The sequence below is a fragment of the Tympanuchus pallidicinctus genome, unplaced genomic scaffold, assembly GCF_026119805.1.
Source record: "Tympanuchus pallidicinctus isolate F22 unplaced genomic scaffold, pur_lepc_1.0 scaffold1, whole genome shotgun sequence".
Classification (NCBI taxonomy): Eukaryota; Metazoa; Chordata; class Aves; order Galliformes; family Phasianidae; genus Tympanuchus; species Tympanuchus pallidicinctus.
The window spans coordinates 22,104,403-22,131,846 of NW_026294618.1; the positions used below are offsets into that span (position 1 = coordinate 22,104,403).

At 34.6% G+C, this 27,444-nt stretch overlaps 3 protein-coding genes across 11 annotated transcripts in view; 2 read left to right on the forward strand and 1 right to left on the reverse strand.

Annotated features, from left to right (window-relative positions):
• MCPH1 (microcephalin 1) overlaps positions 1 to 27,444 on the forward strand; it is a 120,999-nt gene that overhangs the window by 25,855 nt on the left and 67,700 nt on the right. For 4 of the 6 annotated variants that reach the window (XR_008209935.1, XM_052697465.1, XM_052697484.1 and 1 more), the window contains exons 10-12: positions 5,830 to 5,867; positions 8,948 to 9,110; positions 15,041 to 15,118. Coding sequence is in view for 5 of the 6 variants with exons in the window: in XM_052697465.1 (XP_052553425.1) it covers positions 5,830 to 5,867; positions 8,948 to 9,110; positions 15,041 to 15,118 (279 nt within the window). In the remaining variant the exon portion in view is untranslated. Of the gene's footprint in view, positions 1 to 5,829; positions 5,868 to 8,947; positions 9,111 to 15,040; positions 15,119 to 16,415; positions 16,515 to 22,841; positions 23,935 to 27,444 lie in introns of those variants that run through there. The other 2 variants (XM_052697502.1, XM_052697494.1) reach the window with 2 other exon arrangements.
• Positions 18,035 to 27,444, reverse strand: part of ANGPT2 (angiopoietin 2) — a 42,663-nt gene continuing 33,253 nt past the window's right edge. For all 4 annotated transcript variants that reach the window (XM_052697540.1, XM_052697553.1, XM_052697531.1 and 1 more), the window contains 4 exons: positions 24,658 to 24,759; positions 24,046 to 24,212; positions 20,683 to 20,813; positions 18,035 to 19,297 (listed from right to left, as the gene is read on the reverse strand). In XM_052697540.1, coding sequence (XP_052553500.1) covers positions 19,137 to 19,297; positions 20,683 to 20,813; positions 24,046 to 24,212; positions 24,658 to 24,759 — 561 coding nt within the window. In that variant the 3' untranslated portion in view covers positions 18,035 to 19,136. The remainder of the gene's footprint in view (positions 19,298 to 20,682; positions 20,814 to 24,045; positions 24,213 to 24,657; positions 24,760 to 27,444) is intronic.
• TMEM14A (transmembrane protein 14A) overlaps positions 22,803 to 27,444 on the forward strand; it is a 199,077-nt gene continuing 194,435 nt past the window's right edge. Inside the window, exon 1 of the mRNA XM_052697989.1 lies at positions 22,803 to 22,810. The gene's annotated coding sequence lies outside the window, so the exon portion shown is untranslated. The remainder of the gene's footprint in view (positions 22,811 to 27,444) is intronic.

Consider the following 27,444-nt stretch of genomic DNA (forward strand, 5'->3'; position numbering starts at 1 on the left):
CAAGAGTATATTCACCAAAAATCCCAGTCTCCTCGCTGTATGCTTGGCAATCTTCAGAACATAAATCAACCTCACCATGTCAATGATTGCAATGAGTGCAAACTCATTATCTAACAGTTGGATTAAGCAAGATGATTGTTTAATTCTTAAAATATTTCCATCTCTAGAGTCACTACAATGGAACTGTCTCTCTTTGTGCCTAGGTTACTTCTGTCCAGTGTGTGCATGTAGTAAATTATACATCAAACCACTGGGTTTTTTTCAGTGCATTAGCCTGTGCAGATACCTCTTCTTCTGATCCATCCATGATGTGTGTCCATTGACCAAAATGGAACAGATGAATGATGATGATTAAATCAGGCCGTTATTTTCTCTGAAGCTACTCTATTGTTGCAGATTGTCTTTGTAACTTGGTTTTTAATCTTGCAGTAAGGGCCCAAAGTATCCCCGCTCAAGATTTTTGTAGTTCTTTTAGTCTGACATATTCAGATATCTGAAGAAATTATTCACTTCATCAGATTTGGTAATGAAAGCTTAAATGGCTTTAACGTCTGAACAGACAAAACAGATTTACGCCTGTACTGTACTCCTGTACTTAAATTTTTGTTGAAATTGTTCAGACGGGCACAAAGTATTTTTGTTAAATTTAAGGGCAAGGAGCTGCATGAAAGGTTCGTGCTAATTGACTTTGAGATTTCTGGTTGCGGACAAAGGTGTGGGAAGAATCTTTGTGACTCTGCCTTCCCCCTTTGTCTGTTCCTGGAAAGCCTAAATCTCTGGCTTTACCAGATAACCCTATGAAACTGCAAAATGCTGTGAAATCCATCCTTTGTTGAAGAAATGAATACGACGTGGATTTTTTTGTTTTGTTTTGTTTAAAACATGTTAGCTATTACAGATGCATGTAAAAAACAGAAAATATCAGTTAGTTGTAAAGTGTGTCAGCATTAGGATGAAATCAGTCTGAAGCTGTTGATCAACCCTAATCTTGCCAACAGTATTTCTAGGGTTCTTTGGCATTGAGGGAAACGTAATTCTCAGATATATAATTTCATTTTAATTTTTTCTTGTTATAGTTTACATTGTGTGTGTTGTTTGTTGTGTGGTGTTTGTTTGTTGTTTTTTTTTTTAACCTTCCTCATAGTAGTTCTGATTTGGTTAATGCTGGTACATTTTTCACATCTCATTAGCACCAAAGCAGAGGTCTTGCATTTTAATCAGGAAATTACAACTGTAACTCAATTTGCAGACAGAGAAAACTGGAAAAATGTCGTTATCAAGAACTGATGATAACTGGAGTAAGGCAAACCAGAAAGTAAATTATAACTTTGAATATTCAATGTTTAAAACTGCCGAATAGAAATAATTCACTATAATTACCAATTATTCTCAGCTGTGAGCCACTATTATATGAATAGAATAAATTAACATAATTTATAGATTGTTTCTAAAAACAGCTTTAAAGTTTTGTATCCTCTCCTTCAAACTTTCTTAGTAAAACAAAAAAAGAATAAGTGAAATTAACCCAATCCTTGATAATTCACATGCTGCATCTGGCTCTTTTTTGGCTCCTGTACTTTTCGGAGGGAAGAATGTGACTCCTAGAATACAGCTGTTAAGATCAACAGAATGCATAGGAGTTCTGAATCTATTTCAGAACCATCTGATGGAGCTACAATAGCCAAAAAGTAAAAGGCTAGGAAGACTACAAAATGCTTGTCATAATGCTCTGGTACTCTCCCTTGCATTATATTTGCATATGAATGCACTTCTTCCCTTTCCCTCACATTCCAAAAGTCCTTTGTCCCTAGCATACTGGCCAAACTACGCATCTTGTTGAGTTCTGAAGTTGAAAGTCTTTTTTTTTCACCCATCATGGTATACATTTGATCTTATTAGAGTATTTCAAAGCCCATTTCTTTCAGAACTTGTCAAAGGTGTAAGAGAGCATTCAGTCTAAGGAATACACGATTCAGAAGTTGTATTTATTCCTTGATGTCCATCCTTGGAAGAAACCAGAGGTCTATGTTCTTGACCCAAACAACTCATGACAGTTTTTGAAAAGCAGGTTGTACAAAACAAGGCTTTTCTCTTATTTTCCTTTGGCTCCAAGAAGCACCTGCTTAAAGTTAGAAAAAGAAAGGAATACATTTTGAGGTTGGATGCTTCTTTTGTGATGTGGGGCAGTTCAGATACAGGATGTATCACGCTGTGTTTCAAGAATTGAAAAAAAATAACAAACACTGCTTTCTTTGAGGTACTGAAATGCATGTTATGTATTTCATAGGATGTGGAGAAATCTTGTTGACAGATTCTAAAAAGAAATATTTAATGCAACTGTAGTCTTAAGAAACATATAAAGGAAAGCGGAGGCATGTAAATGTTCTATAGGAGTCTTAATACAGCCTTCATTACAGATCTAAAACACAATCCAGAAATAAATGTGCTCTCATTTAGAAAACAGATGTGCAACTCCTCTTGATTGAGAGAAAAAATGATAAATTTTAAAAGGTCTTATTCATTTAATACCATTTTTTCAGAGTTGTATTAATAATAATCCTGCTTCAAATCTGCATTAGAACACATAGCAATGCTCACCAGATGTCTTTTTGCTAATCAGAAAAGAAAATGCTAACTCAAAACATATTTTGCAATAAAAGAAAAATGTAAAATAAAAACAGGCACAAGTAGCATTGAAGAAAAATTGCATAGCAGGAGAGGGAAGAAAGCAATTAACTTGAAAAATGTACTACTGAAAATTAAAACAATTTTGCTAAGTTTTCTGTTTGGTAACTGCATACAAGTGTATTAAAGAGAACCGCTTGTATAATTGAAGCAATAAAACAAAATGTAGAAAATGACCCCCCCCTTACTTGCAAAAATATGCAGTTTTGAATGAAGATGAAAAAATAGTTTGGAAGAAATTAAACTTATCCCAATTTCTACCTCCTGTATGCATGTTTCTGCATTCTTGAATCTTTGAATGGCGCTGATGACACTGACAAAACATCACACAGAACATTCAGTATACCATCTTGTTTGTTGTGTGCTGTAGCATAAAGGCTGCAGTTAAAAAGCAGAGTTTTCAGGGTCATGTCAGGTTGCAGGTTTTCCAAGTTGTGTGGGTACAGTATTTTCACTTCTCTGAAGATAGGTACTAAGGAACTTCTAATGAACATTTGTTCTCTGAAGCTGAAGAAACAGCTGTAGGATCTCAAATTGCTCTGGCCTTGGTTTATGTAGTAAGTCTTTTAACACAGCTTTGGCAAAATCAGTAGTCTGATTAATAATGTTTTCACTGTGTTTATTTTTTAAACATGTGAGAAATTTTTCTGCACGTTCTGAACAGGCACATTAGGATCTTGCTGTAGAGCTAATACTACACAAGGACCCCAAGAAACTTGTGCAATTATTTTGTGTGGATTTAATTCCAGACATCAAGTCAAAGGAGAACATTATGGTCATGCTGAAGCATACGTGTTCAGTATTGATTGGGTTTCAACCCGGAAAGAGTGGAAAGAGAATATGTTGCTTCAAAGCCATGTTCTGTGCCTTTATAGGATCCCTTAGAATTATAGATTCCAGGATCCCTTGAAGTTGTGTAGATCTAACAAAATGTGTTTTGACACTATGAGGTACATCCTCACTACTGTATAGCATAGCTCCTCTTGTAGTGCTCCATCCCTGGAGGTGTTCAAGGCCAGACTTGAATGGAGTCCTGGACAGCCTGGTGCAGTATTAAATGGGGAGGTTGGTGACCTTGCCTGTGGCACGGGGTTGGAGATTCATGATCCTTCAGATCCCTTTCAACCCTGGCCACTCTGTGATTCTGTGATTTCAAGCTTTTCAGGCTAGCAGTATGTTAATAATCAGCATTCCAAAAATACTGAGTAAAATTTATCCCAAATAAGTATTTCAATTTAAAATTTTCATCCTTTCATCATTTGAAGTTTTATTCTGTTCTATAATTGGTTATTTTTGCCTTTTCATAATCAATGTATCAAATGAACATTTCAGTTTGGAAGTACTGTAGAGCTTACTGTTGAGCCTTTACATTTATTTCTTTACATTTACATAATACTGTCTGAGCAGTTTTTTTATCATGAGTTTGAAAAATATTGAATAGGCTGCATAATTTGTTTCTCAATAATTTATAGTTTCTCAATATTTTATGGGATTTATGTTATTTATCCACTTCACCTACAGGATGATATTAGCATCTATACATTGTATTTATCATCTTTTTAAGTCATCTTGACCATGTAATGTTTCTGAATAATGTTTTGTGGAACGAAGCAATAGTGCAGAAGTAGAAGAATAGCAGAAAGTTTTTCACCCAGAGAGTGGTTATGCACTGGAATAGGTTGCCCAAGGAGGCTGTGGATGCCCCATCCTTGGAGGCATTCAAAGCCAGGCTCTGGTCCGCCTGGTCTGGTGGTTGGTGACCCTGCACATAGCAGGGGAGTTGAAACTGATCTTTATGGTCCTTTTCAACCCAGGCCATTCTATGATTCTATGATATTAGTCTTCAAATGTAATTCCAAAGAATCCATCTGTAAATAAGACAAATTGCTTGAACACTTAAGTGGACAACAACTCTGTACTGATAAGAGAGGATGGATGGTGTTGCATCATAATATCTTCCTCCTTCTGTTCTATGATTCATTGCTGAATCTTTCTCAAGTCATTTTTGAGCTGTGCTATCAAATGTAATCTCAGTACATTACAGGAAGCCAGATTTTAGTATATTGGAGTGAGGTTAGAAATGGAAATGAATATTTGTTATAGAGTGGTACCTAGACAAGAAACTTGAAATTCATGTCTTGATTTTTAAGATTAGGAAGAGTTGTCTTGAGATTATTGTAAAAGTCAATTGATCTACTTTTTCTACAAAACTAAAATGCTAACATATACATTATTGTACATATTTATGTAGTTACACGTAATCCTTAGGCTTTTCTTACAGGATTATGTCATGTTGATCATTTCATGTTTGTCTGATCGTTGTGCTCAGTTTATGTTTCTCTGATACTGGTAAATAATATTCTGTCCTACTTTTGTGCATGGTGGAGGCCTTATGTTTATTACTGATGATGGAAGGATACCTCTTCTTCTGTTTTCTGTAGTACTAACTCATGAAACAATGATTTAAAATCTGAGTGAGACACTCTTTGCACATAAGATAGGGGATTCTGCTGGGACTAAGCTTTCTAAGGTGACTCAGTTTTACTCGTGTATGCATTTTTGTAATCTTTGCTTTTACCTTGTTAATTATTACTCAGTCAACTTTTATTCGTTAGGCATGATTTAAGAGTGAAATAATGTATATTCTTTAAAATAAGCAAACTCTTGTTTCTTCAGTATCTCAGACAGATTTTGTCTTTCTTTCGTAAGAAATGGAAATCATTTTAAATTACAGGGTTTCTTTGTTGTAGTTAAGCTGCCTTCTCATCTCAATCTGATCAAGAAAAGAAGAAAGCAGAAGACAGAAAATACTAATTTTTTTTTTTTTTTTTTTTTTTTTTGTGCTGTGCTTGCTGTGCTACTCTTGAAATCTGTCACTTTGTTTTAACTGATGAAAAACTCCATTTTTGCTTTCTCCTACTGGATGCTCTGATACCAGACATTATGAAGGGGTTTCTTTCCTTCCACATCCTTAATGTTTAATATTTCTAGTATATATGTCAGTTAGTACAGCCTCTTCCCAGAATGATACTGTAATTATCAAGTAGTTCAATCCTTTTAATAGTACAGTTAATCAATTAAGTTTTTTCAAAGCAGAAATGTTTTCAGGCTTTTGATGTTTTCTTGTTTGCTTCATTTTTTTAGCCAACAAGGACACTAGTCATGACGAGCATGTCTTCTGAGTAAGTATTAAAAAGTATTAAGTATTAAAAAGTATTTTTACTTTCTCATTAAGTTTAACTTAAGTTTTTATAATCTTTTCATCTCTATACAAAAAGGAATTTGTCTTTGGGCCATACAATGAAGTACTTCATTCTGTCATGCTGGCTAGAAGTACCTGTGTATATCATTACTAACTACACTTTGTAAGAATGTGTGCGTATCTGTGCTGTTATGGTGCAGACTGGAATAATGTTTCCATTGGCCTGTAGGTGAACTCAGCAGGGCTTCAGAGCAATAAAACCAAAGTCAATCAAATTTTGATTTTTTTTCTCAAAGAACTATAAGAGTTTTTCGTAGTAAATAGTCTAAGGATGGAGTTCTGAACCTGGCTTTTTCCCCATATGTTATAACTGCTTCTATTAAAAAGACAAAAGAACAAGAAGTCTTAACGATCTGAAACATCAATTTAAAATATTGTCATTCATATCTTCTTTTTTGCTGCTGAAGAAATACCAGTTCTAGGCTTTTCAGCCATTTTGTTTCAAAACATTAGAAGCAACTGCAGCTGTGTGTTTGTGGAAGAGTTAATATTTTTCTGGCAGGCTCTTATCATTCTCTTAAAATTTTTACATCATAAAGGCGTCCAAGAAAAACAAAATTATGTATTTTCTACTGTATTTTCCTACAGTTTTTTGAATTATTTTTCAAAACTTAAGGTCTTATTTCTACTACCCACAAATCTCTTTCAGTGCTGAAGTAATTAAGTCATGACAGTTACATAGTAAGCAATCTGAAACAGTACTTAGTGGCAGTCCTCTTAGAAATACTTTGTAAGTGGTAGCAATTAACCAGTATACTACTATAAATGTCAGAAATGTAAAACAGCAATAGTATTTTTCTTGTATTTAATATGAGTTGTTTCTATTAATGCCAAGACTACAAATGCATTTTGCTAATCATGTCATAGAGGATCGTTGTGAGGGAGGGAAAGATAATAGCTACAGTCCTGATAAGGACAGTGGAAAACAGGCTGTGATGTACCTTAAAGGAGACCGCAGATCTTGACAGCAAGGGAAAAAATGTTCTTCTGTTGAAAGAGGTCGTTAATAAGTTACTTCTTTTATGTTGATATATGCTGACTTTTCCTAGAAAGTTAGCTATTTCATAAAATAAAAATGTCTGTTGATTAAAAATTTGCTTTTCTTCAGAACTTTTTCATCAATATTTTGCTTCTGACTGTCCGCAGTTAAAGGGATTAATCATGCTATAGTGAAGGTGAAGGTAAAGGAACTGCTTCTGAAAGAACTAAAAAGCATAAAATAGTCCTCAATAGGACTTGAACTGGCTCAAATCCAGTTCTAATATCCAGTAGCTACAATTACAGAAGTAGTTCATTAGAAATTTTAAGATGCATGAGTTCAGTGGTTTCATGGTATCGGGTTTTGAGAATATTTTCAGTGCTGCTCACTGATATGCAGCCAGTAGCTGCCTATTTTTCTGAGTCACAAATTTAGTGAAATTTTGCTGTAATTTTTTCTGAATATACTGAAATACAAACTGCTGAGTTTTCAGTGCAGTTGATTAAGATACCTTAGATTTGAATGATGTAGAAGAGGATTCTCTCCTCTCACCTAAGAAATTTCATATGGACAAGAAAGAACTATAGCTTCAGATATTGTATGGAGTTGCCTCTGCTGAGCATTTAGCTTAGGCAGAGTTAGCCTCTGTGGGTAGCAGTATTGCAAAAACTTCACTTGTAGGCACTGTCTAGTTAAAAGTCTTGTAATAGTGAATATTAAACATATAGTCAAGACCAAAATTCACACTTATCAGTGGCAGAAGTTAGGCAGTTAAGTCAGTGGTTCAGTTTTTAACTGTATCCACATATGCTATCACCATTTGACTTCTGTGAAGTTAATTTTTGACACTCTTTGTTTTTACTGTTCCTTTACTTACTTAAATTATTCATTCATTTATTTATTTTGAAGAAATTGCTACACTGAAGATGTTTTATTAGAAAAATAAAACCACTGAAGAGGTTTTATTAGAGTTCCTCTAAGTAGCTAGGATATTTGGGGATCTATAATTGAGCTTTTGATAGAGTAAAATGTAGTGAGAATCAAGTAACCGCAGAGGCTTCAGAAGATGTTCTGACTGTTTTCATTATACCTGTTTTTAACCTCAGTGTTTTACCTGTGACTTTGTTCAAGGTTGAGCTAAATTGTTTTATTTTATGTAGTAAGTTATAGACAATTTCAGTAAGTCAAAGGGAGGAAAAGAGAGGGCACTGGCATTCGGCTTTCCAGTATTATTTATAACAACAATCTTTAGTTAAATTGTTCTGATTAAATTGTTCCTATGCAATGGCTTTTTTCTGGGGATACCAAGAGCTCATCGTTTTCATGATGAGGTATTATGTGCCTCAGTGTAACCTACATGTTAGAGAACTCAACCTAGCATTCCAGTTATAGGTGGCCATTCTCTATTTTATATGGCAGTCCATGTGGAGGTAAATTTATTTAAAGATAAGTGATTTTTACAATTGAAACACTGACTCAGACATAAAGACATTAAGCCAGAACTTTAAGACTTCTCTCTAAAGTTAACATACAATTTTATTTGAATAATGAAAATATGGTACTTCCAAATGACATCCTTTGAAGAGTGCTGCATCCAACTGTTTACATTTCTTAGGAATACTTCTTTTTTTTTTTTTCTTTAAAGTACAACAGAAACAATCAAGAATGAGCCTCTGTTGTACTAGGCATTATACACAAACAGTATGTTAGATAATTCCTGACTAAAAAAGCTTCTATTTAAACAAGCAAGATAGATATGGGGTATAAAAGAGCTTTGATATGCAAGTAGATATGATTGTGTGCTGACAGAAAAGGGTCTGTTTGGACTCTGTGGAAGGGCTAACAAATTTTTGTCTAGCAAATGGGTCAAGTCTGAGCGAGGGAAGGATAAGAAGGGATTAGTGAGAAAAGACAAGGTACAAATGTAAGAAAATCTGAGATAATTTGTATGTGAATGTTTGCTTCCACAATCCTACCTATCCACTCAACATTGTATCTTTTTGTCTTTGTGCTCTTTTTAGGAAACAAAGTGTAGTAATTCAGGTGGTGAATAAACTGGGAGACTTCATGTTCTCAGACGATGTATGTGAAACAACAAGCCATGTAGTTACAGGGAGTCCTCGTCGTACCTTGAATGTTATGCTGGGAATTGCTCGTGGGTGTTGGATTGTTTCTTATGAATGGGTAAGAAATACATTCAAATTTTACTGCAAAATAAATTATGCTTATTTTGTATAGCTGGAATGTCAACCATATTTTTGTCCATGCTGTGCGCAATGTTGCAATGTTCAGATACTCAGATTTGGAGTTAGCTGAATTTGGGAAAATTTGTTTTTTTTTTAAAGCTCTGTGTTACTATGAATGTTGTCTTTCAGTATTTAATCTGACCAAAATATTCCTGTATTGTACCTCAATGTTTATTTTAGAAATGCTTGAAATCTCTCCATCCAATGGTACATGCATTATTTTTGGACTGATTAAATGCTAAACAAAGCATTTTGACTCAATGTTAGCCAAGTCACATTATTCAGTTGGAACTTTTTATATGCTGATTTAATATGTTTCTGTTTTGTTCTTAAATGTGTATTGTGTTCAACATTGGTAAACATGAAGAGGAATTTTTAGGTATTTTCCTGCATGATGAAAACTGTTTAATAATAAGGAAAGCTTGTATATGAGTAATTTGGAGGCTGTATAGTTTACAAAAATGATTCCCAGATATCCACATCAAAGAATCACCGCATAACCTCAAATTTTTTTCTGGACTGCCATGTCTTTACATGTTGCTGGTAACTGTTTCTGTAAATAGAAGATAACTGTGAATTGCCATGCTGCTTTGGCTGAGATACAGTTACATACACTTTTTTCATAGCAGCCCATATGTTTCCATGTTTTAGGCTGATGATCAAAATAGTGTTGATTACACATCACTGTTTTAGCTGTTCCTTAACAATACTTGCACAGCATCAAGACCTTCTCTTTTTCTGTCATTACCACCAACAAGTAGATTGGGAGAGGACACAGCCAGGATAGCTGATCCAACCTGACCAAAGGGATAGGCTTATATTATAGTCATATAATGTCATACTCAGCTGTAAAATAAAGAGGAAGCTTTCCTAAAGCATCCATTGCTTGAAGACTGACTGGGTATCAATTATCTGGTGGGAATGATTACATCATATTTGCATATTTTTTATTTATTTTTTAAATTTTATTTTATTTTATTTTTAATTATTTGCATATTTGCATATGGGGGTTGTACTTGGGGTTTTTTGTCTTTTTTTTTCTTTTCTTTTCTTTTTCTTGCTTTTGCCCTTCTAACTCTCTCTCCCATCCTGTTTTTGGGTTGGAGAGAGTTGAACAGCATCTAGATGGGAGCTTTGATCCAGGATCAAACCACCTCAGAGATCAACTGCAAGATAATTAATTTGACATCACAGATGACAGACTTTCACTTTTCCTCATATTTTCAGAGCTTCAAAATATAACTGTTGGAAATAGATATTCATCTACAGTAAGGGATTGTAGAATAACTAATTTAATTTCTTTGTTCCTTTTTTTTCAATAAATACTTTAAAATCATAATATGTATGTAGTTATTTAAAGAAGCTGTTGTGATATCCTTTGTAGTTTTCAGAAGTTCTTGGTGATTGACTTCCCTTAGAATAAAGGATATTGCATGTTTGATCACTCTAGTTAGCTAGTAATGTGCCTTTGTGTCTGAAAAAGACCAGTAGCATCTTTGTCTGCTTCATCGTATCTGTGCAAAGGGGTTCAGTTAGACAATCTGGTTAAATAAATGTCGTATGATGTATGAGCACTTTTATTTCCGATTATGTTGCCTTCCAGGGAGCTTACTTCTTGAAGGGAGCTTACAAGCAGAAGGAGGACTGACTTTTTACATGGTTTGATGGGTATAGGACAAGGGAGACTAGCTTAATGGTTTTAAACTAGAAGGAAGTAGGTATAGGTTAGATGTTAGAAGGAAATTTTTTACTCACTGGTTGCCCAGAAGGGTTGTGGCTGCCCCATTTCTGGAGGCATTCCAAGCCAGGTTGGATAGGATCCTGGTAGCAGCCTTTCAATATCTAAAGGGGAGCTGCAGGAAAGAAGGGGACAAACTCTTTAGCAGGGCCTGTGGTGACAGAACAAGGGGAAATGGCTTCAAGGTAAGGGAGGGTAGATTCGGGTTGGATATAATGAAAAAAATCTTTTACAGTGAGGGTGCTGAGGTACTGGAACCGATTGCCTAGAGTTGTGGTTGATGCTCCATCCCTAGAGACGTTCAAGGCAAGGCTGGATAACGCCCTGTGCAACCTGACCTAGCTGTGGTGTCCCTGTTCATTGCAGAGGAGTTGACCCTCAGAGGTCCCTTCCAACTCTAAGAAATCTATGATTCTATAATTCTAAGTCAGAAGCAAACTTTCAGTGACTTAAAATGGAGAATTATTGCTTTTGTGTTCCTGAAAACTGAATGTTACTGTTAGTGCTGACCTAATTATTTACTGCAGAGTCTGTTCATGAATCTGTATCTGTGTCTGATTTACTTTTTTATCTAGGAAGGTAGATATGGTGCCTTTGTACTCAATTCCAGAGCCACTATAGACGAGCATTAATCCCTATTCTGTTGAGATAAACAAAATTGATCTCTAAACGAAATTCTGTAAATACTACAAGGATTGATGGAGGTTATTACTGCAAAATTGGCCTGGAAAATAAAATGGGATTACTTAATCATAATTAATCTTTTGGGGTTGTTTACTCTATTTTTGTTTTCTATCAGTTACTCATAGTATAAACATCATTTCAGTACTATACAGACATGATGTACACATCATAGAGCTTGGTACATCTGTTGCAACTTGAGATTACTTATGAAGAAATTGTTTTCATGCAGCACGTCTCAAAGAATTGTGTTAAAATTTCCAGTTCTCTTGGTTCAGTTCAAGTTGATCATGAAATGAAATGGCTTAGATTAACCAGTCTATTTGCAATAAGTATATACAGCTCTAAGTATAAAGCTAACAGATTTCAATATTCTCATTGTAAATTATGAGTATTAGTTGTGAAAAAGTATACATAAGTGCAACTTAAATTTTATATCTTATAATGTTACAGTCTTAACTGAATGCTTTTAAATAAATGTACTTTTCTTGGCTAAATAGAATAATGCATTATTATATTTCAAATTACTTTATAAATCCTTGACTTGCTGATCTACTCCACTCATTTTTAGGTTTGGGATGCTATAATGGCGATAGAAATTATTTTCACCTTTTGCAGCTGTTGCATTTTCAAATATTTGGTTGTGAGTTTTCTGAAAGTAAACATAATATCACTTTGATTTTTGTAATAGTGAAGTTTAACAGTGAGAATAAATGAAGATGCACACTTTATTCCATGGTTGTCTGCAAAATTGAACACCTCTACTCCCCACACAAGTAAAACACTTTTCCATATCACACAAAGACTAGCTTTTGTAGCAGTTTTTTTAAGAGGTTGCGGGTTCCCTGTGTAGTGGAAATGCTAAGTCATGTCCTGAACCAGTGTTGATTCCCACCTGGTGGGAAGGCAGGGCCAACCCAGGGGAGTTCAGGTGTATATAACACACCTGACTGAACTGAAGGGGTGAAACTAGGATCCACACCTTCCCAGACCTCACTTTAGAGTTGGCTTTGGAGGTATAGGTATCTTCCTGGGGATCCTTGCAAACTTGAGGCCTTCTGAAAGTAAGCAGATTCTTTCCTTTGTTCTTTCCTATGTTCATACAGCTCAGCTGTTGCATTTGAGCAAGTCCTCTCTTGCTGCAGTGTAGGACCTTGCTGTTCTTCTGTCATTGCTGCTTTTCCATCATGAGATGTCCTGAAAGTTGTCAAGCATAAACTACTTTAGACTGCAAACTACACAATTTGTTTCTGAAAGCATTAAGATCACTTTCTAAATTCAGTTTGCAACTTGCCTCTAGTAGTACCACAATTTGGGTAAAACAGCTCTTTACAAGAAAGTCACAAGCCTAATTATATGTTGGGAAACAAAATTTTCATTACTACCTAACAATCAGTCTGCTTAGCTTAAAGTCTCATTTTGTGAGCTGTAATACTGTAAAGAATAACATGTATCAGGCCAACTTTTGTCCAAGTGGAACATCTCATAGCACATATTTTTTTTGAAATAAAATGTTATATGTTCATTGGAAACGAATAATATGTGGATTTGCATGGCATTTTATTCCAAAAGAATTTTTTTAAAAAGAGGGCGGAGGGGGGCAGGGGAAGTTACAGTTATTTGTGAATCAAGCATAGGAGAAATTCCACCTATTGATGAAATTAGATTTATTCTAAGATGAATAATGGCAGTTTGATGATGCGTGGCTGCGCTAACAGTAAGAAATAGACTTAATCTGTTTGAAATGACTGGAGAATTATTATGCAAATGGGAAATGATCCCAAGCACATGGTTTTACTTTCTCATGAAAATCCATGTACCCTATTTTTTCGGTATTTATATATTTCTTGTTAACATAATGCTACTTGTTGCTGTAGGAGCAGTAGGTATTAAGTAGTTACATTTTTAAAGTTGAATGTATAGATTGTCATTGGTGGATCGTAATTTTTTTTTTACTTGTAATTGAGGCTTGCCAAATGGTAACTACAGAAATGGTATTGGGAAATAAGAGTATCTGTAAAAGAGTAAGGTTGTTGAATTGTGTGATAGGGAACAATTTCACAAAGAATTTACAGGTCTTTTACACATATGGGAAGCTCTGTGGCATCAGTTCTTGCTGAAAAAGCCACTGAGGAAAATAAAATTTTCCACCAGCGTGCCCTCTAGAATTTAGGTTATCCAGAAATCAGTAGGAAAACACCATTGATATGACATCAATGCAAAACCATGGTAGGAACCTCTATCTTTTCCTGTAAGGATAGTCCTCTTAACAATGGAAGGGTAGTCACTGAACACTCCTTGCAAGATTTTTGAAATTATAATCTGCAACCCAAAATTATATATATATTTTTTAAAACCACTGAAAAAAAAAAATCAACATTAAAAAAAAGCTTTTTTTAAAAAAAAAAAAAGTTTATTTCAGTGATTGAAAACAACCATTTTAAGTAGCTGGTAAAAGATACCTAGAATGAGATCACAGTTCAACTACTATATTCACTTGCTCATAATCTGTGTAGAGAAACTTTCTACACAAGCAAGAAGGAGTCCCAAGGTAGATAAAAAAATGTCCCTGCATAGATTTAGTATTCATTAAGTATTAAATATTTTTTAAGTTATCCATCTTGTGATGGCCCTGATTAAGAACAGAAGTCTGAAACTTGTCCAAAGAGTTAGGATCACAAATCTTTAAGGGTCACATTCACATTCACCCAGCATTTCAGAGCTCAGTCAAATGCAAACGATTGTGTGTTTTCCAGACAGTCAGTACTCTGTGATGGTAGGAACCTTTTTATTTGCAGTCTTTAATGTACAGCTGGCAAAGGAAGTTAGCAAAGAGAAAGTCAGCTTTTCTTCTTTTCAGGCTGAAAAGAATGTTGCGTAATTCTGGTCAGTAGTAGGAGTTGATATTGGACATCTTCAGTTATGATCTAGATGACGGATGGAGGGAAGCCTCAGCAAACTTGCAGATAATACAAAGCAAGGAAGAGTGTTTGATATACTCTAAGAGCTTGCCCATTCAGAACAACCATGACAGGCTGAAGAAATGAAGCAACGCGGAGGCCCCATGATGTTCAATAATCAATTGAATCAAGAGAACATAACTCATATCGTATGGGAAATGTTGGCATTCTTCCCTTTTGACTTCCTGTTTCAAATCTTTATTCTAATGTGATATATAATAATGCAAAAAGTTGACTCTTCTAATAAATATCCTTGCAAGGTATTGAAGTGTATTGTGTCTATACATAGAAATATGACAGGTATTTTCATCATTTGATTTATTCATACTTTGAGATTGCTTGATTTTACAGAGAATCATTTTATTTTAATAAAAAAAAATCAAGCTATCTATTGTAACTGCATTATTAGTTTTAATTTCTTTAATAAACTCAAATGGTTTGCTTTTTTAGAAATTATAGATTTTCTACTTATTATTTGATTTATTTTAGGTTCTGTGTTCTTTGGAATTTGGGCACTGGATCTCGGAGGAACCATATGAACTTTCTTCCAACTTCCCAGCTGCTCCTGTAAGTTTAATTGCCCTTTAAGCTTGGTAACATTCTTTTGTTTCTCTGAGAAATGATTTGCCCTGTACACAGGTTTTGTGAGTGAGAATGACATATAGGAAAAAAAACCAAACTGTTAAAGAAAATGCCGTAAGGAGTTATTTTCTACATCGTCTTGTACTTTTTGAAGTGTGTACAACCACTAACTTCTAGAGAATTCTGCAAAACCTTTGGTATGCATAGAAAATACAAAAGATTGATTCACCAATTAAAAATTGAATCAATTTGCTTCTTTCTTAAGTACAAATACACTTTAATTTGTGGCTTATTTGATTACTATCTTCACTTGAATGAGATACTGGAGAGAGATGTTATTGCCTTATGAGATGTCTCAGGTCATGGCGTCAATGTTTTCAGTCCAGAAATGACTTTGAGGATGTAAAATTACTGTAAGCTTCTAAAACTTTTTTTTCCTGTCTTTAATTCTCACAATACTGTGTTACAAACTAATGCAAAAGTGTTTTTGTTGAAGTGTGGTGTATCTGTGCAGATCTAAGTGTATCTGCACATGTTGTAGTGGATTAGACACTAATTTAATTTTGGATATAAAATATTCTAGCAGGTTAGTAGTTGATTGCTGTAAGTTTGTCAAAAAGTTTTCACATTTTCTATTACACTGTTGCAGCTAGATAAATATTTTCTTATCTGCTGCTTGTTTCTCAAAGTTTCTAACAGACTTTGAAGAAAGAACATTTAATTGAGGTTGAATTTTATTACTACCATAGTTGTATTGACTGCTAAGGAGTTATTTTAAATGTTCTTTCTAAATCTGTATATTTTTGTAAACTTATGTGTTCAAGGTGAAGTCTTTATTTCATGATTTTAAGCTCTAAGTTCTCAAAGTGTAGGGAATCTGTAATAGTTTTCCTGAAATCAGCCCAAAGAAATTAATCATCAATTACAATTTTGTATATTTTCCTGAAGAATTCAGTTTTTATATAGCAAATACATGAATGGCAGTGTTTAATGTGAAGAATATATTAGCATGTTCTTTTCCTTTTTTTCTGCATTTGTACAAAAAAAAAAAAACAACACTATTTCAGGCCAAGCTGCTTTGAGTTTTCTGTTTCTTCTCAGACCACCTTGTCTCCTAAGTATGTTATCAGTAACAACTTGCACGGCATTCTTTGGAAGTGATTCCAGCTGGTGTCAGTTTCTAGATTCTGTTTACAGTTTTTATTCCCAATGCAGAACTTCAGAAGGGTGGAGAGATGGTGAGGAGATAAAATTGAAGGAGGTATGCATTGCTTTTTTGCAGGGTTCTTCTGTTGAGCAACAAAGTTGGTGTTGAAAGTCATACTTCCATCACCTTCCCAATCATTCCTTTCTTGAGTCATTCTGGAGTCCAACTGTAATAGATACCTTATATTTAAAGATAAGATCATAATATGAGCTTGGATGGAGTTTACACATCCTTTCTTATTATTTCTTCTTAAGAAGCAATATGGAAAATGAAAGGCTATTCTACTTTTATGTACTGTTTATTTGATTACAAGCAGGAAGTAAAGAAGGGATTGTATTACTGATGTATTCTGATTGTTTGCACCGAATCCAAAGAAATTGTTGCAGTCATCTTCCTATAGTATTCTTTCTAAAATATCCTCTTCTTTCTTTACTTTGATACTTCTAAGCAATGCAATCTCATTTAGATAATGTGATGATATCACTGTAAAACTTACTTACTCTAAAATTTTACATTCATGTTAATGAATAACTGCTCTAGTCTAATGGTTGGCAACTTTGCCCATGGCAGGCGAGTTAAAACTAGATGACCTTGAGGTTCTTTTCAATCCTGCCATTCTATAATTATATTTTAAAAATTAATTAAATGTCTTGTTAAACAGTTGATCTGCTAAAGATCTATCTCAGCATCTTTGATGAACTGTCATCAGAAGGAACCTTTTGCTTCATGCTTTTCCCCAGCAAATTGAAACTAACTATGCAGTGTATAGTTTTGTACCTTTGTTTTCTTACTAAAACAATGACGTTTAATAATCAGAAGTTGGCATCTTTTTTCTTGGCCAGGTTAAGCATGCGTACTGTGCCAGACTCCACTTCATTTTGTTAGAAGATTTTTTTGGGCTGAGTGTGTATGTTCACTGTCACAAATATTGGGAGTATTTTCTTTAGTCGTCTGATAAAATGCAGTGAGGGAGGAAGCATGTTCTTTCCATCCCAATTTTATGGAATCATAAAATATCCTAGATTAGGTAGTTCAATGCCCTGTTCTAAGCAGATCTAATTAGATGAAGATACTCATGGACTTTTCTGGTCCACCCTCATGGTATTAAACAAATAAATAGAAGTCCTGCTAAGTAGAATTTCCCAAATTCCAATTTACGTTCACTGTTCCACTACAGTACTCCTCCAAGAAGGGATCTGGCTCTGTCTTCTCTGTATCAGATAGCTGTAGGCAGCAGTAAGGTCTCCCCTTCCCCTTCTCTGGTCCAGGTAGAAAAATGCCGTCTCTTTTTGTATGTCGTATGCTGTAGCTCCCCTACTAGACTGGTCTTTACGTTTATGAATTTCTAAGAAATTAATTTTGTGAAGTGTTTTTTAGACTGACATCTGTATATCCTTAAAAGTTTCCAGGAGAAATAATAAATTACTTGAACCGTAATCTTAGATACATTGAGATTCTTGTGCACAACTCTTCAGATGACGATTGTTCATTTACACTTATTAAATTTATTTAGAATCAGTTCATGAGGTAATATTGGGAGTATTTTTTATCTGTGATACTCCTTAGTAGTGGAGATATACATTTTTGGTGAAGAAGAAAGGTGGTGTTGCAAGTGGTAGAGTACTCTGATAGCAGTTTTAATGACTTCCAGTATGAAATGTAATAAAAAAAAAAAAAAAAAGCAAATGTTACCATGTTACCCAGTAGATGAATTTATTCACATTGTGTCATACACAGAGGGCCTACTTCTTCATGGAGAATTTTGAGGAGGGGGAAAAAAAAAACAAACCAACATTATGTTCTTAGGTAACCTTCATATTTTTTTCCTGTTTTTTCAAATGTATTAATTTGTTTCTTAAGACAAGCATAAATTGAATTGCATCAAAGAACATCCACATAGTTTTTAGATTGTTTTTACAAAATGTTTGGATAGACCATGGTACCATGTGATAACTGATTGTGACAGGCAATCAGGCATCTGGTGTTACTGTTATTGTCTCCCTTTATAAAATACTGGTCAGTTATTTTATGGATACTTGACAAGGAAATAAAAAAGTGCAACCATCAGAACAATGTAAAGAAACTCATACTATATTATAACTTGCAGGGATTTTTCTAAATTAAAGATAGTGATCAATAAAACTGGAAAATAATAGTGATTTTGTACATGGCATTTTCCAAGAATAAATGCAAAGTCCTCCATTAAATAAAGTAATACAAACTATTGGAAAAAATCCCTGAACAAGTGTAAGAAGTTAAGAGGCTATGGGGGAGAGAATGTATTAAGTACTATATTAAGCTAATTACAGAACGATATATTTTTATGTACATAAACAGCAAACATACTCAGAGAGATAAATAGTTCTAGATCTAGGTAAGTTTTATATTAGAGTAATGTTTGAAGTTCAGTGACGAGGCAAAATGCGTATTTCTAAAACTATTTTAGATATTTTTCACAGTTCCAGTTATTCACTAACACATACATAATATAAATGATCAGTAAAACACAGTCCTTCGGTTGTCTGACAGTTTCTTGGATATTCTTTTTATTCAGTCATTTGGCCAAATCACTGTTATATCGGGTTGGTGCCTTAGGCTTTGTGTCTAGTTGAATAATATGTGCTTTAACTGATCAAGACTATTGCAATTCAAGGATTGGAATGAGCTGATCTCTTCAGAATGCTAGTGCATGTTTTCTGGGCTTGAAAATGAGAGTTGCAGATGTGTTTATATGCTTGGCAAGTAAAGTTTTTGAAGACTATACAATACAAAATTCACATAAGAATGCAAAAGCATTTAGAAATCTGCTGGTCGAATCATCATAGTCGTGGCTTTGAGAGAGTATCCCGAGCCTTTCCAGTAGTACCACTTAATACCATTGAACTTGTTGTTGTTCTGTCGTAACGGATAATACATTCCATTGAGGTTAGAAGGACCACATGCATCAAACCACCACCCTGCAAGACCAGAACACAAAGATAAATACCAGCAAATGAAAATGTCAGCACAGATAATTTTTAAAATAGCATACATGAAGCTTTTAACACTTTATTGTCCCAACATGAGAAACAAATCCAAATCCAGCATTTCGTTCTCACGATTTTGAAGTGTTAATATAAGAGATTTACCCCCAGCCCAGTATGGAAAGGTATTAATTACATATTCTTAAAGCTTAATGTAATTCCTAGGAGTTTAAAGTTGAAAAGGGAAGGTATTCAATCTACCTTACTGATGTCAGCTATTATTGACAATTGAAGGGTAGAACTTTACTCAAACTGTAATGATATTGCATTTTCTTTGCTTTTCATCTGCCCTTTTGTAAATTCTTGTTCTTCACAGATGTTAATTCCTTTCTTAATTGTTTTTAGAGGATTAATTCAGTTATTTGTTTTAGTTCTATGTGCAGATCAGTTCAAAACAACTGTGTTGAAACTTGGTAAGGAGGAAAAAGCAGCCCAAACTTATTTTGCATCTTTATGGTCCTGACCTGTTAGTTGGTCATAGGGAAAATTTATTTTTATTAATAAGATAATATTTTGATACTTCTGTTATGAAGGCGATAATGTGCGTGTTCTGTTTTACAGGGCAGCAGTCCAATTATCTTTTTGTGCTATAGGGAAACAAAGCATTTCTTAAGAGATAACTGGAAGACAAGTCAAACTTACAAAAGCAGTTGTTTGCACTACAGACTGTGGAAGGCCAGATTGACAAATTATAGAGTGACTTGTGTAGCTAAAGGTAAAAACTTCATTGAAAACTCCAATAGCTTATGAACAGTCACTTCTGAAGCGTAGATGCCTCTCACGTGTTTTACCTTTAATGCATGTATTGACATTTCATAATTGTATTGAAATACATAATTAAATACTTGTACCCTTCTGCAGCACGTTCTGTGTATTCATCAAGTCTGGGAGTTTTCTGCTCCTTTGAATAGCTAGAGAATAGTTAGATTTGTGCCTAGACAATCAAGAGCCATTTCAGAGACTATCTCTAAAACAAATTTTGAAGTGCTTTAGGTGTTTTGATGTTTGGGACTCTGTTATCATTCCTTGGAAGAAGAATATGCTGCTGGTCTTCTAGTTTCACAATCAGTCTTTCTTGTACTCTAGCTTGAGAGGCTGCTTACTTTTTTCTCCCCAGATTTTAACTTTCCATTTTACTTCAACCTCTGTCAAATATTTGTCAGAATATTTCATTTGGAGTCACCACACTGGTATTTCCATCAGTTCTGGACTTCTTCAATAATCAGAATTTACTAAGTTGAAATTACCACTATTTATCTCATAGACAATTCCAGTGCCAATAAAAATAGGAAGACTGAGAAACAAAAAAACATTCCTACCTCCTGTTAGCATTTGTGAACATTTGCAAATACATTTGTCATTGTCTGCATCCTTTGTGCTAAAATCATTTCCTGGTTGGCTTATACTACTTATTTTGCCTGCTGTCCCAGTAAGTCCTTTAAGGTGGATCCTGTAGAAGTGAGGAAGAGAAAGGCAAATATTACATTAAAGTTGAGCATTCACTGTTGTGAATGGTATCACAGCATTTTTTCATGAATAGAAATGGTCATCATAAATACCTTGATGAACAGCCTCCATTTGTAGAAATGAACATTTTGTTCACGTCATATTAGAAGAAAACAAGAGCATATAGATTATAAATTGTTTTTTATATAATTTCTTAATGTTTCTTCATATTTTAAGTGCATTGTTTGCATTTTTTAATCAAGTTTGAGAGCTTAACAAAAACTTCTTTTGTTTCTGTTTTGCTTTTAACACAATATGGCAATCTAGCATTACAACTTTGCAGCTACGAGAGATAGGAACATCTCCTTGACTTTCAAATACAAACTAGTACTGATGCTTTAGGATCTTCTAAATGTTTCATTTTCTACTTCCCAAATTATCCTTTATTTTCACAACTTCCATAGGTTTCACTAGGTTGGATCTTCACAAGTATTTCACAGAATCACAGAATTGTAGGGGTTGGAAGGGACCTCCAGAGATCATTGAGTCCAACCCCCCTGACAAAGCAGGTTCCCTACAGCAGGTTAATAGTTTGTTTCACTTCCTGGCAAGTTAAGCTTGTATCTGCTCATATCTAATTGTATCTTGTCTGTATCTGCTTGTATCTACTACTTGTATCTGCTTATGTACCTTGATCTCTCACAGGGGTAGAGAGATTGGGATGCTGAACATAGGAGGCAGTTACACAGCTCTGACCATGTTGTGCAATTGTGGGTGTGTTGAACTGAGTGGACTTGAACCCTCTGCCCCCATATTAATTCTTTGCTGATTGCATTTCTGCATCAAAAAGCTTACCCTTCTCACAGTTATTCTACTATATGTATGAGAACCAGCTTGTCCCCAAATAGGTCTTGATTTTGTATGTCATTCTCTGCTTATGATAGATACTGCTTTCGGTAGTTTAACAGATTGTTTTAACCCATTTTATATTCTTTTTGTGAAAATATTAGGAACAAATGAATTTCCAAAGATTTGCTCATTACAATTTTTCTCTAAACTGTAGAAGTTAAATATCCTGTTTTTCCTAAAGGCAAGTTTAAAGCTTTATATTCAAACTCTGATCCCTGTAAGCCAGTTTCAAAAGTATTGCTAAATGTTCTGAGCAGAAAGCATGAACCCAGACCTGAATTGCAAATATCGTTTGAAGCCTAATGCGGGCAAAGATTTATTCATCTCAGTGGTTTTAAAAATATGGCTTAGAAAAACAGGAGATTATAGTCAACTGATGTAAATTGAAATGAGGGATTCGGACTAGATGTTTTCACCCCGAGGACAGGTGAGCAGTGGAGCAGTCTATAAGGTTATGAAGGCCCATATCAATAAAGCCTTGAGCAACCTAGTCTGATATCAAGTAGTTGGCCTCAAAACAAGTTTGCTCAGAATTCAATTCTTCTATGGTTCTATGAAATTTTAATTTTATGAACCAACTCATGATCTTCCTGCATTCAGATGTTTTAATGTTTTAATTTAATGAAAGTTGCCTTTGAATGCTTTCTTCCTTTTTTTTTTAATTCATGTTAATCTGTTCTTTAAACCGCTGCATCGATGATACATTCCATGTTTGGTTGCATTTTAAAACAAAGAATCTGTTTACTGACACTCATCTTACTTTTCAGTGATTGTTTTTTAGTAATGTAACTGGACAAGGGCAATGACCTATTTCACAAAAGTTGTCTTCGTAAGTATTTTAATGCGTTACTTAAAAAAAAAAGTCTCTGCTGTTGATTCTAACTGTTCCCAGATGAAAAAAACATTTGCTTTGGAGATGAGACAGCTGTGTACTGCTAAGGCATTAAGACCTTACATTCAGAGTGATGGAAATTCCGATAGTTTTAGATTGCTTTGCATAGAAGACTTGAGTTGAAGTAACAGCTTCAGTTCTTTTGGGTGTCAGATTGATTTTGTTTACATCAACTAGATGTTAAGAGATCTCGGAAAAATGTAGCTAACATAGCTATTTTTCTCTATCCAGCTTTGTGAATCTGCAAGATTCTTATGAAGAAACATTTCCTGGGCCACACAGTAGGAAATTATCAGTTATTCTGTACACTGTATTTCTCCTGCGTCTAATCATACTGTATGTACTGCTTTGACAGAGAGCCTGCAGAATGAAATATGAACTGCCCATATATTTCAATTGTGGCTGATACTATTTTATGTTTCATTTCTAACCAAACAGGAAAAAAATGTGAAGCTTTACATTTTGAAGCGAAATAGGAGCATTAAAAAAATGTGCAATAAAAATTGCTTTTTAAAATGATAGTTTTATAGGGAATGAGGCTGGACATTCAGCATTAACTTTATTTTCATATGTAGGAGCATTATATTTAGAGAATCAGGACAGTGGATTGTGGAACAATAAAGTAACATTACTGTGCTCAGAAAGCTGCTATTACCAAATGACTGAAGTAGAAAATCTCCTTCAAGTTTTTGTCTGTTTTACTCAACCACCTTCCAGAAATCTATTTATCCCTTGGAATCATGATTTTATATTCTCTTGCATTCTTAAAGCCATCTGCAACATTAATCTGGCAAATTGTTTCCCTTTTTGATTTATTTTTTATGCAAATAACAATGATAGACATTAATTCTACAGAGTAGAGTTGGCGTCAGATTCTCTTTAAAAACTCAGGAATTGTTTAATTTTATTCTGTCAAAGAGATATCTAACTAATAGTCTAAGCCATACCATTTGAAGACAATGTAATTCAGGAATAGTATTTAGGATATATTTCTTTAAATATAGGAGTTAACTAGCTGCATGAAGCAAAATTCTGTTCAGATGAGAGGAAAAGCAAATCTAGAAGTTAAATTTATCTAAAAGTTCTTTTTGAAAAACTATCCTATGCTGTGTTTTAAAAAAAGAAAAAACCTATCAGGGAAAACCAGCCCATCCCCCCCACCCTATCTACCACTGAGCTTTAAGTGTTATCATGTGCATACGTAAATGCATTAATCACTGTAGATAGCTGTTATTATTCTCTGTTAAGAATATACTTGGATGGATCTTCATGCCCAGTGTGTGCTAGTATGCATACGTTGTTTCCCTTGAAATAAAATATTCTTTTTAATGTTATATGGTACAGGTTAAAATAGAACAAGCATGTAACGCATGTACACAGTTTAAAATAATCATCAGTTCATTTTTTTAAATTCAGTTCAAATTTTTCTGCTTACCTGTATTTTTGTTCTTCACTTGCTAGGTAGAATTGGTCATACAAAGTATACGCTTCATTTCCTTCCCAGTCTTTCAGGATTATTTTAAGAACATAGCGCTTCTGATTAGTTAGTTGAGAAACAAACTCATTTCCTAGCCAGTACTCCCCAGCAGGATCACCAAACCCCTGTAATTCAACACATGAAACAGGGTTACTTTCTTCCTTTGAGTTTGAAGAGATCCCTTGATCAGTTTTTAACTTCCGTCGGCTAACTCATAATTTTACTGGATCTGTGAAGGTTAAGGATCTTTATCTGAAATAATGTATCAGAGTTACTTAATAGACTTGGGGCAAGTTGCCAGATGAAACAACATAAGTAACTTAAAAATATAGACGTATCAGAGAAGAGTTGATGAAAGGAAAATGAAGTTTCTCTTTAAAAACAAACATCACACTTGTATAAATTGTTTGTCAAAGCAGACTTACTACTCTGACACTTCAAAAATGAACATCTAAGGATAAAGACAGCTTTCAAAACCTGCTTATGTTCTAAGGATGCTATTTGTATTACTTTATCAGCAAGTTTCAGACTATAATATCCAATATTAATGCCTCCAAAAACATTGCTTACTATCTTGTACTCTTTCCATGTCCGGTGAAAATCCACACTGCCATCTTCACGTCTCTGAAGAACTGTCCAACCTCCTCCATTGCTTTCCATGTCACAGTAGGCCTACCAAAGTAATTACATGACAGTGTAAGTTCCTGCACTCAAGTAAAAATGATAACAGAGTAGATGCTTTATGCAGTTCTCCGTGCTGGCAAGTTTTAAAGCGCGTAATGTGTATTAACCTGAAAGTGTTGGTTTTCATAATTTTCATACAAATCATTTGTGATATCCAAAATAACCTTTTGGTGGTATTCTTTCTAAACAAAATCATTGTCACAGTGTACCTCTACATGCCCTAAAATCATGAACAAGTTGCACTGAAGCTATGTATGTCTTTCTCATCCTCCTCCACTAGAGGTGTTCTTATTTGCGCTAGCAGTGAGACTCTGGAACAGACTGTGCATACCCCCTCCCTGTAAGCATTCAAGGGCAGGCTGGATGGGGCTCTGATCAACCTGATTTAGTGGGAGGTGTCCCTGCATATAGCAGGAGATCGGAACTAAATGATCTTAAAATGTCCCTTCCAACTCAAACCATTCTATGATTTTAGTTCTTTGAACTGATAGGTGTGCCAGAAATGCTTTTGAAGGGAAAGTGAGCCTCAGAGCCACTAATATTAAGCATATTAGTGTTTCATCAAGTTGTAACATATAGGAAATCCAAAGCAGGTACTGTTTTTTAAGGTTATATGTAGCCTTTGTTCAACATCAGAGAATTGTGCAAATTCTCATGAAGGTAAAAAAGGGAAGAAAGTGAGTTGGATCAAGAATTAGCAGTTAAAGTATGTCATGTTAATTAAATTTGACTGAAAGCAGCAAACTTAATTTGTACCGCTGCATGTAATTTCTTATATATGAACTTTTTTACTAATGTCTGTATTTAATGACTGGTAATGGTTTGGTAATAACATAGAAATTGAACATAGTAAAAATAAAAATTGCCTTTGAAAAATTTCTTTGAGCATGTTATCTAAATTTCAATTAATCTGCAATTATTACTTTAAAGATATAATGCCTTAAAATAACAAAATATTTTAGTTCTAAAAAGATTGCAATATTCTCAAACTGGATGTCTTAAATCAGGTACTGGCTCTAAGGTGAATATTTTGTATGTGGATGGCAAGATGATTGACTTCTATAGCACTACGTACTCTTTGGGATAAACACTGTGGTAGTAGTGGTAGTGAACGTTTTTTTCTAAAAGTTGAAAGCAATTTTAGTAGGAACTGCAATACAATATAGAAAATTTGAGAAGAGTAGACTCTTCTTATCAACAATGATGGCATAAATTGTATGTAAACATTATCGTATATTTCTTCCACACACAAAAAAAAATTGTCAGTAAGTGCTTCCAAAAGATGCCAGTTAGATGTTCAAAATGGAAATTCTTTTCTTCATTGGGTGGAAAACATGGCATAGGAAAAGGGAATTTAACAGTTTACATTGATGATGTTTAGAGTCGTAACAGATGTTGTGAAAGGTAAATTGGTGAAAGATGATTACTGTTGTTTGAGATTTCATTGCATGGTTTCCTGCTGTTGTACTTTACAGTTGTACACTTGCCCCCTTGCAATAGCTAAAAAGTTGATATTATTTTTACCATCTGTAAGTATAATAATATGAAACATTTTGCTTACAGGCTTGGCTGGTATTCTATAATTTTATATATTCATAAGTATTTTTAAGGATGGAGATAGCCTATTTGGTACAATAAAGATTAAGGAAAAGATTTGCTTAGTTTAAAATAAAAGCAATAAAATGCTGTTTTAGCCAGTAGGTGGAATAGATTCTTAATGATCTCTCTATGTGAGAGAATTAGGGAGAGGAAGTATTTATTTGTACTAAAAAAAAATCATTTTTCAGTAAAATGATACACATTGGAGGCTTTCTCTAACTGTCATTTTTAAAATACAGCTCTTCTGACCTTTCCTTCTACCCTAGGTTTTATATTCTAAAGGAAGAAATGTAACATTTCATAGAACTAGTAAAAATAGATATCAAGATTAGACAGGCAGCAGGAGTCTTCAAACAGTTGCCAAAATGAATAAAGAGATTAGCATCTCAAATTGCAACCAATTGGCAGGGGACATACATGATTTATCCTGTGTACTGCTTCAGTACTTGCAGTTCTAGCAGTTGAAGCACTGTGAAAGTTGGCCTTCTGTGATGAATTGACAGCATAAGTAGAAAAAAGGTAATGATGTAACCTATCTAGACTTCTGCAAGGCCTCTGACATGAGCCCACACCGCATCCTTATCACTAAATTGGAGAAAGATGGATTTTAAGGTGAATACAAAATTGGTTGAATGCTCTCAGCCAGAGAGTTGTTGTTAATGGCTCTGTGTCCACGTGAAGGCCAGTGATGGGTGCTATCCCCCAGGTGTCCATCTTGGGACCAGTGCTCTTCCACAACTTTATCAGTTCCACAGAAAGTGGGAGTGAGAGTACTCTCAGCAAGCTTGCTGATGACACCAAGCTGAGCAGTACAGTTGGCACAACAGAAGGGAGGGATGTCATCCAGAAGGATCTGGACACACTGAAAATTGGGCACACGATAATCTAATGAGGTTTAACAAGACCAACTGCAAGGTCTTGCACTTGAGTTGGGGCACTCCTAGATAATTGTACAGACTAGGGGAAAAACTATTTTAGAGCAGCTCTGCCAGAAGATCTTAGGACCTTAGGAGTGTGGGAGATGAAAAACTTAACATGAATCAGTAGTGTGGGCTTGAAGCCCAGAAGGCAAAC